This window comes from Rhinoderma darwinii, chromosome 8 (assembly GCF_050947455.1).
Source record: "Rhinoderma darwinii isolate aRhiDar2 chromosome 8, aRhiDar2.hap1, whole genome shotgun sequence".
Lineage (NCBI taxonomy): Eukaryota > Metazoa > Chordata > Amphibia > Anura > Rhinodermatidae > Rhinoderma > Rhinoderma darwinii.
Window position 1 is genome coordinate 23,879,457 of NC_134694.1, and position 16,418 is coordinate 23,895,874.

Sequence of the window (16,418 nt, forward strand, 5' to 3'; positions counted from 1 at the left end):
CAGCCATCCTGATTGATTTGAGCCCCCTGAATTGAGGACACATGTGGTGTAAGAATGTGAAAGAGATAATTAAAAGGATTTATCAAAACAGTTGCAAAGGAAAAGTGGAGCAGTAGCCAATCATATTCCAGCTCTTATTTAAAAAAGAGCTTCTGAAGAATGAGATCTGCAATCTGATTGGTTGCTATGGGCAACTCCTTCACTATGCACAGGCTTTAATAAATCTCCACCACTATGTGTAAAAAGAAGCATATTAGGGTGTAGAAGATGGTGACTGGCTTTAACATCATTTAGAAACCCTATAATAATATGCTATTTCTGTATTAAAACTTTGATTCGTATTTGTTGGATAACGACTGCTGTACTACAATTCCCATAATTCCGAATTGGTCTTAGGGACAGGCAGAGAATTGCAATGAATTATGGGAGTTGAAGTTCTATAGTATCGGAAAAGCAGCGGCGGTGACTTTGCATTTGTATGAACTTTATTGAGAACACAAGACGAACACTAGACGAACACTAGAATAGGAAGTTATCACATTTGTTCTCCCGGCACCGGAAGTAGTCTCATTCTCAGGAAAGATGGCATCCGTGACTGTGCGATCTCCTCTTGTTAGCGGGTTTGAGTTCGGGAACTGCAGGAGGTGAGAGCGCAATTCTCGGGAGGTTCTGCGCTGCCTGTAAATGACGGCTCCAGTGATGACCATAGAGGTCCCCGGCATTATCCTACAGAAGGAATAGGGAGAGCAGACTCCTGACAGGCTTCACGGCGTGACTCAGGGTTCATAGACATGCACCAGACAGAGCCTGCACGCTATGTTACGTCTATAATGTAACCAGGGGACCCTGAACCGCCCAAGCCAGTAACCAGGGGACCCTGGGCGGCCCAAACCAGTAACCAGGGGACCCTGGGCGGCCCAAACCAGTAACCAGGGGACCCTGGGCGGCCCAAACCAGTAACCAGGGGACCCTGGGCGGCCCAAGCCAGTAACCAGGGGACCCTGGGCGGCCCAAACCAGTAACCAGGGGACCCTGGGCGGCCCAAACCAGTAACCAGGGGACCCTGGGCGGCCCAAACCAGTAACCAGGGGACCCTGGGCGGCCCAAACCAGTAACCAGGGGACCTTGGGCGGCCCAAGCCAGTAACCAGGGGACCCTGGGCGGCCCAAGCCAGTAACCAGGGGACCCTGGGCGGCCCAAGCCAGTAACCAGGGGACCCTGGGCGGCCCAAGCCAGTAACCAGGGGACCCTGGGCGGCCCAAGCCAGTAACCAGGGGACCCTGGGCGGCCCAAGCCAGTAACCAGGGGACCCTGGGCGGCCCAAGCCAGTAACCAGGGGACCCTGGGCGGCCCAAGCCAGTAACCAGGGGACCCTGGGCGGCCCAAGCCAGTAACCAGGGGACCCTGGGCGGCCCAAGCCAGTAACCAGGGGACCCTGGGCGGCCCAAGCCAGTAACCAGGGGACCCTGGGCGGCCCAAGCCAGTAACCAGGGGACCCTGGGCGGCCCTAATCTGGTCGCTGCGCCACCCAATCCGGTCACAGGCTGGCGCTGGGCCGCTCAATCCAGTAATTGCAATAAATGTTTTAATGGGGGATTCGTTAATTCATCTTGAGGTGGGATCCCAATTGATTCAGAAAATATAGTAGGTAGACAGGTGCTCGAATCCTATGGCACTGCTGTGAGATTTCCATCGCTTGGATTGTCAGACTCGGGTCTGGTTATACAGCGGCATTTATTCCTTGTACTGAGTGCATGTCCGAGATGCCAAGATGAATCTCATGACTACCTCTGATGTGGCACGAGCACTGCAAGGACTTTTTGATTTTTCGACTCTCTGCATGTGGACTCCTAACCAATGTTAGATCCTAAGATCATGACAGCCCTAATCATGGGGGGGTCGCGGGTCTGGTGGACTTAATGCACCCATGTATTACATCCACTACCCCCTGCGTAGCTCGCTGCAGCTTCCCCTGGCAATGACATTTGATTATATTGGGTAGAAGAGCTTCCCTGGCGGCTTCACTCACATGAAGGGTTCTGCAGTTGGGACGACCCCTTTAAGTATGAATTCCCCTTTAAACATAAATATTCATGTATAAGCCGAAAACACTTTGTGACCGGTTAGCATAAATCACTGTGGTGAGTGAATATGGGGGTGTCTTATTCCAAACTGTTGGGGGAAGTGTCCCCAAGAATACTGATATGTATAAAGCTTACACCCTAAAATATTACACACCCCTATAAACTGCTCTACCCTCACCTACGGTCTTTCCATCATAGATTGTAAGCTCTTGTGGGCAGGGTTCTCTCTCCTGTACCAGTCTGTCACTCAGAAATCTCATGATTATTGTACTTTATTATTCATGTTATGTATTTATACCCCTCTGTGTTATATATAATATGTACAGCGCCCTGGAAGTTAATAGGGCTATGAAAATAAATCCTATATAAATCTGACTTTGCCAGTTCTCAGGTGAAAGCTCTGGTAATAATTTATTATGTTCCTTTCAATAGAAATGCTCTTCTGCAAAAGGAATTGACACAAAAAGGACACAAGCTTCCGGCAGCGCGCAAAACTGGGACCACAATTGCAGGAGTGGTGTTCAAGGTAAGAATCTAGGAATGTGCTGGTCACTCCTTACTATACAATACTTAGTATTCCTGGCAAATACACAAGGTCCCTTGATGTTGTCTCCAGAACTGATTAATACTTGGAGGTCATGATCCAGGACCTATCCCGTCTGTCAGGACTTGTAAAGTGGTGTCAATCCCATTGACTCGTTGAATGTGAGGAACACTTGTGTGCAGAGATCTGTCATCCGCCAGCAGCATGTCAAACATATTTCGGAAACATATCGCTGTTTAGGAAATGGCACAGAAAGGGAAAAAAATTAGTTTGGGAGTCCGACTTTTGCAGGATTGACACTGTACTGACCACAGAGGACAGTTTCAGTGCAGTCAGGCCATGTAATTGGCCATCTTAAAGGGGTTGTCAATTCACCTGGTCCACATAGGTGATCAGTATGTGATTGGTGGGGGTCCGTCACCTGGACCCCGCACCGATCATCTGCTTCGGCTGCCTCCGGATGTTATGAGGGGTTTTCGGAGCCAGAAGCGGATGGCTTCGTACAATGCATAGCGGCCGTGCTGCAGAACAGCAACTCTGCTCCTATTCACTTGAATAATAGCAGTACTGCAGCTCGGCCGCTATTCCGTGACCGGAGCCATCTGCTTCTGGCATAGACATCTGGTAGCCGGAGCAGCTGATTGGTCCAAGATATGGGTGTCGGACCCCCACCGATCATATACTGATGGCCTATCCTGTGGATAGGTAATCAGTTGTCCATGCGTGGACGACCCCTTTAAGTACATGACGTTTGGTCCATACATCTGACGTATGTTGGCAAATTAAAAATATATCTACTAAAATATACTGGGATGTTCCCAAGCTTGGCGAAGTGTATGTCAATCATGTGTCCTGTCAATATACGTTTCACCAGTTTAGGTGTGAAAATCATTTGTTTAAGATATTAATAGTATAGTATGGTTCGCTATTTGGCACTTTGGAGAGAGAAGGGGAATAAATGTGTATTCGTATTTTCTCATGAGGACTACCCCTTTTCATATGCCCTGTTGTCATAGAAGAGGGTCCCTCGCATCTGACCCCCTCAACGAGCTATAGTTTAGAGCTGCTCACAAAGCTAGTCTCACTCTGGCAGACAAGCCCTTCCATGTATTGTCAGCCATTCACCTAAATGGCCAGTGTGTAATCCAATATCTCCCCTGACTCAAGGATTCCAGACTGGAGGGTGCATTTGAACCTACTAAATGGACTAAAGTTGGAGCTGGACAATAGCTGCCTACCTATGCCCTTCCGGGCTGACACTATTGAGCCCTCTTGCCCATTCAGCACAGGTGATCAGGTTTATTGTACACACTACCCTACAGTCCTGTCTCTTTAGAACAGGAGGCTTCCACTTTCTCAAGGTGCAGTCATGTAGATAATGCAATGAAGTCTTCTCATTTGGAAACCTTTCCTTATGTGGAGTATTATCCACAATCCATTAGCGTTTCTAATAAAACAGGTACCCTATAGCTCTTCTTTCAGGTTACATTATCAGCCGTTCTAAGGACAACTGTTTTTCTCCATAGGATGGAATTATACTTGGCGCTGATACCAGAGCCACAGAAGGGATGATTGTAGCTGACAAGAACTGTTCTAAGATCCATTACATCGCTCCTAATGTCTAGTAAGTGTCTGTGTAATAAAAGGTCATGGAAACAAATATTAAACTGTAAACTATTCACTGCTAAAACAAACAAACAGTTCAGGGGTAATTTCCTACTTGAAGACATTAAATGAAGCCGCATGTTTTTGCATTTATAACAGGAAATTTATCAGTGAATTGGATAAAATATTGAGCGCTGGTTTGTCCATCTGAAAACCGAATTTATTGGATATACGTGTCAAGGATGACTTTTTGGGAGTTTAAGGGTAGGTTCCCACGTGTAGAAAATCCACAGCGTTTACGGTAGCAGCAAAGTGGATCAGATCAGTTCAACCAATCTCATTCCCATGCTCCGAAAAAATCTGCTCATAATTTGTGCAGAGTTTCAGCTGCGGCGCGACTTTGCATTTCGCAGCATGTCAATTTATGCTGCGGATTCTGAGCAGAGATGCTGCGTTATTTTACCCATACACTTGTATAGGGAGCATATAATGTGTTGTAAAAAAATTTTCTTTTGTTGTGGTCTTTACAGTGATTCCACAGTTAAAACCGCAGTAAATCCACAGCTGCATATCAATTCTTCACACTAAATCCGCAGGTAAAACTGCTGCAAAAAATCTGCGGCTGTCCCTGACTAATTTACCTGCGGTTTTATGAGGTTCTGCTGCAGATTTTCCTTTGCGGAAATCCGCCCTACTTTAAGGCCTGATTCAGACGAGCGTGTCCGTTTTGCATTTGCAAAAAACGGACCATATTTAAATGCATTTCAGTTCTCTGAGCCATCCGTATTTGTTCCATGTGGCATCAGTTTTTCATGTTAGGGCTGGTGCACATTTTTTTTTTTTTTTCTCAACATTTCTTTAGCAACTGTTGCGTGAAACGCAGACAGCACACGGATGACGTCCGTGCGCTGCCCATGATTTTCACCCACCTAAAGACTAAAATGGGCGACGTGGTTCGCAAAAACGGACCAGAATAGGACATGCAGTGAGTTTCATGCAACGGAAACACGCGGAGTGAAAAATCACGGACGTCTGAATTTCCCCATTGAATTGCATAGGTCCGTATTGTTAACGGGCATCACACAGACGTATACAACATTCGTCTGAATAAGGCCTCGGCTTACTCACACGAACGAGTTCAAACTCTGTCGTGAAAAACAGCAGTTTTTCATGTCCCAGTTGCACCCTTGCGGGACCCGTTTTCACGGATACTTCATAAACTTGAGTCTATCGAGGTGTCCTTGAAAACGGAAGAAAATAGGACGTGTTCTATTTTTCCAACGAACCCTTCACACGGTCCGTTAAAGGGTTTTTCCGATATCGATTTAACGTTTTTCTATTGGGATATTCCGGTTGGGTTTAACAATGCTGCCCAGCTTTTTTTTTTGGCATGCATTTTACTCAGTGTCAGCGCGCAGTGGCCGATCTCCGCATTGCTTACATCAGGTACTATCGCTACTCACCCGTTTCTTGTACTCCCATAGCCTGCAAAGGGGAATTAAGCGTAGGCTGGGGGGAGGACAAGCCACGCAGGCGCTGTGAGAGCAGAGGGTTGAGCCTGCATGGTGAACACTGTGTATCAACCACGCATGCTCCAAGACGGGGGAGGCAGAGCATCCGTCCACCCCTTCCCACAGTGTACAGTGACGTCAGGAATGACGTGTCCATACACTGAGCCCACCGGAGAAGGGACGTGATGGCGGAAGTGCGGATTTACTGTGGGTGAGGCATCAGGTGACCGCATGCGAGATATAGCATTAGGTGCAACTATGGAAACGCAAGTATATTACAAACTGCATTGATTTTAGATGCTTAGTTAGGCCCCATGGACACGACCGTAAAATCGCCCGTAAATATGGACCGTAATTACGGACCCATTCATTTCTATGGCCGACGGACACCTTCCCGTGTGTCTACAGGAGGGTGTCCGCGCCGTAGAAACCTTTCTGAGAAAAATAGGACGTCCTATTTTTTTTATTCTCCTTTCTAATGGGAGCACGGCCCGTAAAAACGTCCGCCTATCGCCAGCCGTGCCCGCATTTACTGGTCGTAATTACGGGCACGGTCGTGTGCATGGAGCCTTAACTAGGAGTTAGTTACTTGGTCTTGGACGTTTTTTTAAACGGTTTTTCCGTGTGACCAGCCCCATTGTAATACATGCGTCCGCGTAACGGCCGTATACGGACATATACAACGTTCGTGTGAGTAAGCCCTAAAGGTGTGTCATGTAGCAATTCATTCTGCTGGCTTCTACGTGTGGTCTTTTAAGGCTGGATTTTCACGTCGCCTATTTGTGGCAGATTTTGATGTGTTTTTTTTTTAAATTTTATTTACCAAAGCCATAGATGGAGGAAGGAAAAGTATACATTTTTATTTCTATATTTTCCATTTTCTTTTTAAAGCTGACCCAACTCTCCAATCCGTGGTAAGATAGAACATGTCCTATCTTTCCGAAGATCACGAATGGTACTCGGGTGGCACACACGGTCGTGTAAAAGAGCCCTTAAAGTTCGTCCCGTAGTGTAATAAAAAAAAGTTACATTAAATAAATATAAATTAAAAATAGTCTCACACCAAGAGAATAAATTTTTTTTTTTTTAATAAACAAATCACGAGAACAAAAAATATTAATATTTGTTATCCTACTTTATTTTTTATTTTTTTTATGCGTTCTGCCATTATAAAATAAGTTCACAGAAATTAAACGCTGTTTTATAAGTATCCCACAATGATGACTAACAAAAAAAACGGCAAAACTTACGTTATGGCTGTTGAATTTTCAGGAGATTAACCCTTTCATGACCAAGGGTCATTGATGCCCCTGTGTCCAGGTCAAATTTTCCACTTTTGATATGCACATAATATCTTTGCAACTGCTTTGAATATCACAACTATTTTTACAAGACTTATGAGGCTTTCATTTTCTAGATTAGTTGAATTAATTCCGTGTTTTTAATTTTTATTGTGAGCAGACAAATCACAAAAAATGTGAGAGCCCCTTTTTTTTACATTTTTTTTATATATATATTTATATATATATATATATATGTATGTGTACACACACACACACACACACACACACACACACACACACACACACACACACACACACACCAGAGCGCTGTAACAATTATGGCGGATTCACACTAATGTGATTTTCACGCGCCTCGCATGGACCTATGTTAGTCTATGGGGTCGTGCAGACAGTCCGTGATTTTTACGCAGCGTGTGTCCGCTGCGTAAAACTCACGACATGTCCTATATTTCTGCGTTTCTCGCACATCATGCACCCATTGAAGTCAATGGGTGTGTGAAAGTCACGCGCAGCACACGGAAGCACTTCCGTGTGGCGCGCGTGATTCGCGCAACAGCAGTAAAAAGTATGAATGAAAACAGAAAAGCACCACGTGCTTTTCTGTTTTCAAACATACAGTGTCATAATGATGGCGGTTGCGCGAAAATCACGCAGCCACGCATCCTACGGGGCTGACACACGGAGCGGTTAAGTACCTTTTGCGCGCGCAAAGCGCACATGTTCGTGTAAATCATAGTCTCTCTCCGTCACCCTGGATCGAGGGGAGAGTGTAGAGGGCTATAAGGCTATGTACACACTACAGTGAAAAAATAGCAGTCAACAACTGATCAACTGTGTCAGTTTTTCATGGATGTTTTTCATCAATGTCTCTTAAAATTTGTATCCATTTCTCGGCCGTCTAACCGGTATTGGCCATCCATTTTTCATGAACGTTAAAAGAATGTTTACTTTTTTTTTTTTGGCCCAACCCCCTGAAAACACCACAGTGCCCATGTAGATAGTGACGTAATACCACTGTAGATAGTGCCACATTGATGGTGCCAGTGCCCACATAGTGCCCACTGTAAATAGTGCCACACACACTGCCCATGTAGATAGTGCCACAGCGTCCCCTGTAGGGAGTGCCAATATAATGCCACAGTGCCCATGTAGATAGTGCTACATCCCCTGTATATAGCACCCTCTGTAAATACCACCACCCCCCCTGTAAATAGCGCCACCCCCCCCCCCCCCCCGCTGTATTTAGCATCATTACGCCCTTCCTGTAAATAGCACCACTATAGCTCCCTGTAGGAGCGGAATCCCTTTGGCCGGGGATTCCGCTCCTACAGGGAGCCCCTGACGCCTCTGTCCATATATGGATAGTGACACCAGGGGCTTCTCCAGTAGCGGAATCCCTGGCGTGTGTTGGCCGGGGATTCCGCTCCTAGAGAGAGCCACTAACGTCAGTATCCAAATGGACAGTGACATCAGGGGCTCTCTCTAGAAGCGGAATCCCCGGCCAGTGCGATATTATACCAGGGATTCCACTCCTAGAGGGAGTTCATATGGTGCTATCTACAGCGGTGGGTTGCTATCTCCAGGGGTGGGTGGCACTATCTACAGCGGTGGGTTGCTATCTCCAGGGGAGGGTGGCACTATCTACAACGGGGATGGAGAGAAGGTGGCGGCTCCCTCAAGGAGGGCAATCCCTGGCTGGGGATTCCGATGCTGGAGGGAGCTTAGGTGGCGCGATCTACAGAGAGTTTGCACTACCTACACGGTGTTGTGTGTGGCGCTATGTACAGTGGGGGGGTGTATTCCGGTGCTCTCAAAGCGCTGGCAGACATGAGTGCAGCGCTGCTGACAATGAAGCAGCACTGCACTCATTAAACCCGTTCTAGGCTGTCAACGTCTACATACGTGACAACTGCACGGGGCATCAGCAGTTAGAACGTAAATAGCCGTATGGCAGTTGTGATGGGGTTAAAGTAAAAATATTATTTCTTGTCCCGAGTATTCGTCCAGATCTCAAGCTGACTCCATATGTGAGGAAAATGAATGGGTTAATGGCTTAGTACAGTCAAACTTCTGGTTCGATAACCTTTTCAATGCCATTACATTTCTAACGTGTTGATATATTTGTTTCTTAGCTGTTGTGGTGCTGGAACAGCAGCTGATACAGAAATGACCACCCAGATGATCTCGTCCAACATGGAGCTGCACTCTTTGTCAACAGGACGTTCACCCAGAGTAGCGACCGCTAACCGAATGCTTAAGCAGATGCTGTTCAGGTAACAAAACTTTCAGCATTAAAGATAAAGGGCTTATTTTTGTGGCAACATGTGGGCAAGGTGTCTATGTGGCCCAGGCCAGTTGTGTGGGTGCATCAGTGCAGAGGGGACTTGAGTGCACACATGCTCCAGGGTTTTATTCGGGACAGTTTACATGATTTGCCATTTACTCAAGTACACATACCCTTCAATTTTGTGTGACTATTTTCTGTATTTGTTTTTGTAACTATTCAGAGGTATGATTAAAGCGTGCAAAGCTTGTCAGGGGACTTCTCAGGATAAGCTGTCATTTGTGTGTACATGAGGAATAACACTATTTCTGGGCATTATAGGACTTGTATGTGGCATTATTTAGCAGCTATCTCTAATTCTCAGTTGTCTTAAAGGGGTTTTCCCATGAGGGACATTTATGACTTATCCACTGGATATGTTATAAATGTCAGATGCCGGTCCCAGCTCTGGGACCCGCACCTATCTCTAGTACGGGGCCCCCTAAACCTTGTTCTGCCGCTCTATTGCGGCTGTATTCCGACCATTAAAATGATCACATGGTTGGGATTTACGAAAACAGCGTACCTCGCTGAGCTACGCTGTTTTCGTAAGTCCCATAGAACTGAATGGTAGTTACAGAAACAACGTAACTCGCATGCTACGCTGCTTCCGTAACTGCCATTCACTACTATGGGCTTTACGGAAACCGCGTAGCTCAGCGAGCTACGCTGTTTACGTAACTCACGACTATATAAGCTTTTTCATGGTTGGAATTCACCTCATTCAGCCGCAACACAGAGCGGCTGAATGGAGTTAAGTCGGCCCCGTTCTGGAGATAGTTGCGGGTCCCAGAGCTGGGACCCGCATCTATCTGACATTTATAACATATCCAGTGGATATGTCATAAATGTGTCTCATGGGAAAAACCCTTTAAGGCTAGTGGGTGGAATTTAACAGCTATCATGTCTTCTACACACTGCACACATAGAAGAGGAGAATCCTGCTCTCCTATCTCTATCACATATATAGAGGCTGCAGTAGCATGGAGGAGATTATACAGCAGTAATAAATAGTGTAGATGAGAATCCAGCACTGGGGTGACACAGAAATCTAACCATCCTTGTCTGTCTGCTCCTGCTCATCCCCTCCATAGACTTACATGCAGCATGTGTTGCTGAGTCGCACTCTCTCTGCTCCTTTCTCTTGCTCACCCCTCTCCTCCATAGACTTGTATGGATAGACAGTGAAGTGACACACCCCCACCTTCTGAGAGAGACACCTAGTGGCAGTAACTTCACACAGAATTTGCATAGATAAAACTGAATTTCAAATGGAAGCTGTCATGATTTATTTTTTTTGGTATTTATTAGTGTTGTGACTTTCTAATTTTTACTGTTTTCAAACTTTTACTTCTCTATGGGGGCTGCCATTTTTTTTTTTTCATCTCTATGTGTCGATTAAGGACACATACAGAGATGCTATACGGCACATACATCCCCCATAGAGAATGCGAACGGGAGCCGTTCCATTCTCAGAAGCGTACTGTGTCTGTGTGGGAAAGGCGCATGCGCCGCTCCCACGCTGACCAAAACAAAGCTCGTTCGTAGAGAGTAATCCAGCGCCATTTTCATGTGGACCAGAAGCCGCTGCCGCACAGTAAGATGACGACTTCCGGCCATATGTTCAATGAAGCGAAGGCGCAAGGAATAGGAGCGTAGACCAGCGGAGGCGGCGGCAGGAGCAGGTAATTTATGTACGCGTGATACTGTCTGCTGAGCCCTGTATCTAATCCTCCTAGCACTGTGCAGTAGCTCAGAAAATGGAGGCACATAGTGTAGAAGGTTTGAAGAAATTCAAACCCCTCCTTCTCCTGGCACTAGCCAGAAGAAGGGATTGTGTGAGGACACTAGAGGAGAGTGTATGCACCCCAAATTTGCAGCATAAATCAATGAGGTTGCTTTACCACAGTGACTATGCTGCAGTTTTGGGAACTGCTCCCTCTAGTGGCCAGCACATGGAAATTTTATAAATTAGAAGCTAATTTATATTTCCTGACTTCTGAAAAAATTAAAACAATGTGTAATCACTCAAATACGAATTATTTAACCTCTTAACGCCGAAGGACGGATATATCCGTCCTCAGCAGCTGCTAGTTCGCGCAGGAGGACGGATATATCCGTCCTGTGATCGCGTGGGTACTGACAGTTTACCCACGCGATCAGCGGCAGGAGCACGGCTGTTATACACAGCCTGGCTCCAGCTGCAACTGCCGGAATCGAAGCGACATCTAATGTGTTTGACAGAGGGAGGGAGCTCCCTCTGTCATCCGATCGCTCCCCCGCAAAGAAATAGCGGGTCGCCGTCGGGTTTCCATGGCAGCCGGGGGCCTAACAAAGACCCCCAGGTCTGCCTTGAGCAAATGCCTGTTAAGCGATGCCGGAGGCATGACCTGTCAGTTTTACACTGACAGGCAATAATGCTTTGGTATACTAAGTATACCAAAGCATTATATATGCGATCAGCAGATCGCATAGTGAAGTCCTCTGGTGGGACTAAAAAAAAAATGTAAATCAGTTAAATAAAGTTTGAAAAAAATAAAAAATAATTTGTCAAAATCAAATAAAACGATTTTATTTAGTAAAAGTGCCAAAACAAATCACACATACACATATATGGTATCCCCGCAATCGTAACAACTTAAACAATAAAATGAACACATTAATTAAATCGCCGGATGAACGGCGTCCAAAAAAAACGCAAAAAACAACGGCAAAATTCCTTCTTTTCTCCCACTCCCCCCATAAAAAAATAAATAAAAATTAATCTATAAGACCTATGTACCCCAAAATAGTACTAATGAAAACGACACATTGGCCCGCAAAAATCAAGCCCACATACGGCCACATCGACGGAAAAATAAAAAAGTTACGGCTCTTGGAATGCGGCGATACAAAATCAAGTAATTTTTTTCTAAAAGGCTTTTTATTGTGCAAACGTAGGAAAACATATAAAACCCTTACATATTTGGTATCCCCGTAATCGTGCCGACCCATAGAATAAAGTTAACATGTTATTTGCGCTGCATAGTAAACGGCGTAAATTTATAACGTGAAAATCAATGCTGGAATAGCTGCTTATTTTCAATTCTCTCCTAAAATAAAGTTAATAAAAGTTAATCAATATATTATAAGCATCTAAAAATGGTACAATTACAAAATACAACTCGTCCCGCAAAAAACAAGCCCTTATACGGCTATGTCGACGGCATAAAAAAAGAAGTTACGACTCTTGGAATGCGACCGTGAAAAAAACAAAAAATAATCCTTGGTCATTAACGTGCAAAATGACCTGGTCATTAAGGGGTTAACTGAAAAAATAATAATAATTTCTAGCGACACATTCCCTTTAACAGTAAGTAAGTTACAAATTTCAGGTTTACTATTCGATCAGCATAAGTTGTTTGAAAAGTTAGTGTCCATTTAAGATTTTAATGCCACTTTCCAAAGATAACCTAAGAATTTAGGATCATCCTAATCTGTGCTTTCAAGGGGATTCCTAGAATCAAACTAGATCATCTATGCACAGGATAGGTGATAATTTTGATGATCGCTTGGACCCCCACAGATCGCCGGAACGACGGTCCCGAATACCCAGAACTCCTCAGTGTCCCCCTTTCCACCCGCAGTGTGGAGGTGCTTGTTTGGATCAGCAGTTGGTCTATGAGAGTGATGGAAACAGCTGATCGCTGTATTAGGCTGTTACCGTCATTCCCATAGACTTTGAATAGAGCGGCACCGCACATGCTCGACTGCTGCACATCTAATGTCCTGCTCGCTGCGGTCTAGCAGTGAGGATGAACAGGGGGATCTTGCGATTGGTGGGGGCCCCAAGTAAACAGAAAATGATCACTGATCCTGTGGATAGATGATAATTTTTGATTCTGATACAACCCCTTTTAGTCTTGAGTTCCAGGTACTTAGAATGGTGTCTGGGGTAAGTCCAGAGATGTATTAAAAAGTTCCCGCATTATAATAAACTCTTAAGAAAGCAGCAGGGGATATGAGAATAGACTATGCTTAGTAAGCACTGATCTAACAGCATTGCTCTATGGCTCCTGTTAACCTGTATAGAAGCCAGATATAAAAGAGCGTACCAACCAGGCCTCTAGTGGTCAAACTGGGAGGGAGAAAAGCTCATGCTCCTCTAAATAACATTGGAGAAACACAGATTCAGTATAAGTCCATCGCAGTGTATGGGCATTGTGTTACAGAGCTGTACAATACAGATCCCCGATGTGGCAGTGTGGATAAGGCCTCACCATGATTAATCATGTATATAAGGGAATAGTGTAGGGCTGGGCTGTTGACATAAATAAAAATCAAGATTAATTGAACATGTAACCTTGATTGCAATTCATCAACACTTTTAGGCCACACCCGTTTTGCATGCCACTCCCCCTATTTTCATGCCACGCCATTAAATTAATATAGATCTCCTAAGCCTGCTGTGTACTACTGCATGAAATATACCTCCTGACACTGCTCCCCACACGGTATAATGTCCCTATAGCTGCCCCCACGCAGTATAATGCCCCCATACAGCCCCAATAGTGCCTAATAAAAATATTAAAATTCATTCTCACCTAACCCCGTTCCATGACGAGAGGAGGAGATCCCTCTGCTGCTCCGGTCTGTGTGGCTCGCCCATATTTTCGGATTCTGCTGGACTTCTGCCATATTCCGGTGTTGAATTGTCCTCGCTCCTCCCCCTCCCGCCCCATTTACTACTTGTTTACATGGTTGATAGAGGTTATATATAGGGCTGATGGGAGTTTTGTACGGGGATCATGGCGGGCTGGCATATACAAGGATGATGGGGTCCCTGTATATTATTCCTGTATATTACCCCCGTCATCCCTGTATATTACCCCCGTCATCCATCAACCGTGTATGTAACCCCCATCATCACTGTATATACCGGTCCGCCATCAACAGTGTGTGTAACCCCCATCATCCCTGTATATAACAGTGAGCCATCAACCGTGTGTGTAACCCCCATCATCCCTGTATACACTAGACTAGGGTGTGATTTTTTTTTATTTTCTCAAAGACTGTTTAATAGTTTAAAATAGTTATTTGTGAATCAAACATTCATGTCCTGTACACAGGGTGGGCCATCAATGTTTGACCGGTGGATGTCGGACTCCTGGCCCCCTGCCGATGGGGCTTAGCGGCAGTACCAGGCCGCATATGCATGGTCCATAATGCCAGGGTAAACAATGAAGGCCCAGCGGACTCTTCATTCTACTGATCGGCGGGGGCCATCAGTGTTTTGATTCCTGCAAAACCCCATTTAGGCCGCTTTCACATCTCATAATCTGGCATCTAATGGGTCCTATCCATTCCAGATTGAAGGAAATTTGTGGTATAAATAGGGCGTGGTGCCAGAGGTAAATAGATTAGCCAGAAAAGATCTTGCCGATGATATGTCAGAATTTTAATACATTTTTACATATAATACGATTTTTATGCAAAATAGTTCTCTTATGATGGGAGAGTCTTTCTAGTGTCACCTATAGTTGGCGCTAGAGACTTTTTTTTTTTTTTTTTTATGGAGATCTATTTTCAAACTTTTACCCAAGCAGCATTGCCCTAAACCATTGCTTCTCAAGCTGTGAGTGGTCTTCCTGGTGAGCTGCCCCCTTGTTGATGAGGCAGTTTTCACAAGTGATCATGAGCTGCACCGTTAGTCAGTAATGTCTGGTTTAGCATCACAATTGACTCCTTTTGTGCTTATATTAATGCTATACTGGGTTGAGAGAACAAATAAAAGGTAAATTGAGCAATCGTTTTTCATTTTGGCATGGACTACAACACGTCGGGGTGAGGCCCAGGCATTGCAATGTTTGGCTAGATAAAAAAAAAAAAAGTTAAAAGTCCTGACCTAAAGACCCCCTGCCAGCTGGATCTCACCAGGACAACCCATACTTTTAATTCTTGCATTTGTCATCTTGTTTCCAATATGAAGACCTATTCTTATCCATAAATGCCAGAAATAAATTTCCTTCAAATTATGAATGGCCAAGATTTAATTCCTCTTTAGTGGAGGTTCTTGCGTGTCTTGACCCTGCGGTCGGTTGACTGTTTTTTGCCGCGCCGGTCAGTTGTGCTTTATGGTAAAACGTCAAGCTCTGCTGCCGGCTAAGCATTATGGAACGTGTCAGCATGCGGAACGCTTGTACGTGTAGCTCTACATAAACCCTCTTGTTGACAACCAGTGGGGAGAAAAGCTTAGACCCCACTGAACAGAAGACAATATTCAAACTGTGCTGACAAATGATATTGTTTCCAATTCTCTGGGCTCCGTCCTGTCAGCCATTGTTCTAAAGCTTTACTTTACAGGAATTTGAAGCGTTGTCTGCGCCGGAGATTGAATCGCTTCTCATTGTGTTCATTTGTCTGACAAGGAAAAGCAAGCAGGAGAGAGGCTCTGCATGGCAGCTCCACCATGAAATATTTATACCAATTGTAGCAGCGGAACAGTTTAATTCTGCAAGGAATTTTCAGCAGCTCTAGGCAGACGCCGTACATCACTGCGTGAAAGCAAATGGGGAAGTGCACAGCATTTTAAAGTTTTACGGAAAGGAGATCTGGGTTTCTGCCTCTGGCTTAGTGTCAAGCATCAGACTTTCGCAAATCAATTACATTGGACTACTTTAGTTTTAGCAAGTTTGGAAAAAGGTGTCAAATAAAAGGGAGCTTTGTGCCGTTTACACAGATGAAAAAATCCGCTTTATAAAGCTAAAGCTCCCGTCTCGTTTAGTCAAGCGGGGTGTCGGCGTACGTCTTTATACGCAGTTTAACATTTCAGCTGTCGGATAAGAGGCAAAGTCATTGGGCGGATGAAAAATTAAGGCTCTGTTCACATCTGAGTCGTGACTTCCGTTTATAATAGAATCGGCAGAGCTCTTGGCTTCTATCGTTAGACTGATAGCCCGGCGACTGACAGACCCCATTGACTAACGATGAAGTCCGTCAGTGTTCCGCCGTCATTTTAAAGGAAAGAGCATTGCTTGAAGCGCTCTTCCTTCAAATCGGACAAGGGCT

The 16,418-nt window shown here is 45.1% G+C and overlaps 1 protein-coding gene across 1 annotated transcript in view; it reads left to right on the forward strand.

Annotated features, from left to right (window-relative positions):
* The first annotated feature begins 513 nt into the window (after positions 1-513).
* Positions 514-16,418, forward strand: part of PSMB7 (proteasome 20S subunit beta 7) — a 71,716-nt gene continuing 55,811 nt past the window's right edge. The window contains exons 1-4 of the mRNA XM_075835506.1: positions 514-644; positions 2,517-2,610; positions 4,155-4,252; positions 9,181-9,321. Of these exons, the coding sequence (XP_075691621.1) occupies positions 583-644; positions 2,517-2,610; positions 4,155-4,252; positions 9,181-9,321 (395 nt within the window). The 5' untranslated portion in view covers positions 514-582. The remainder of the gene's footprint in view (positions 645-2,516; positions 2,611-4,154; positions 4,253-9,180; positions 9,322-16,418) is intronic.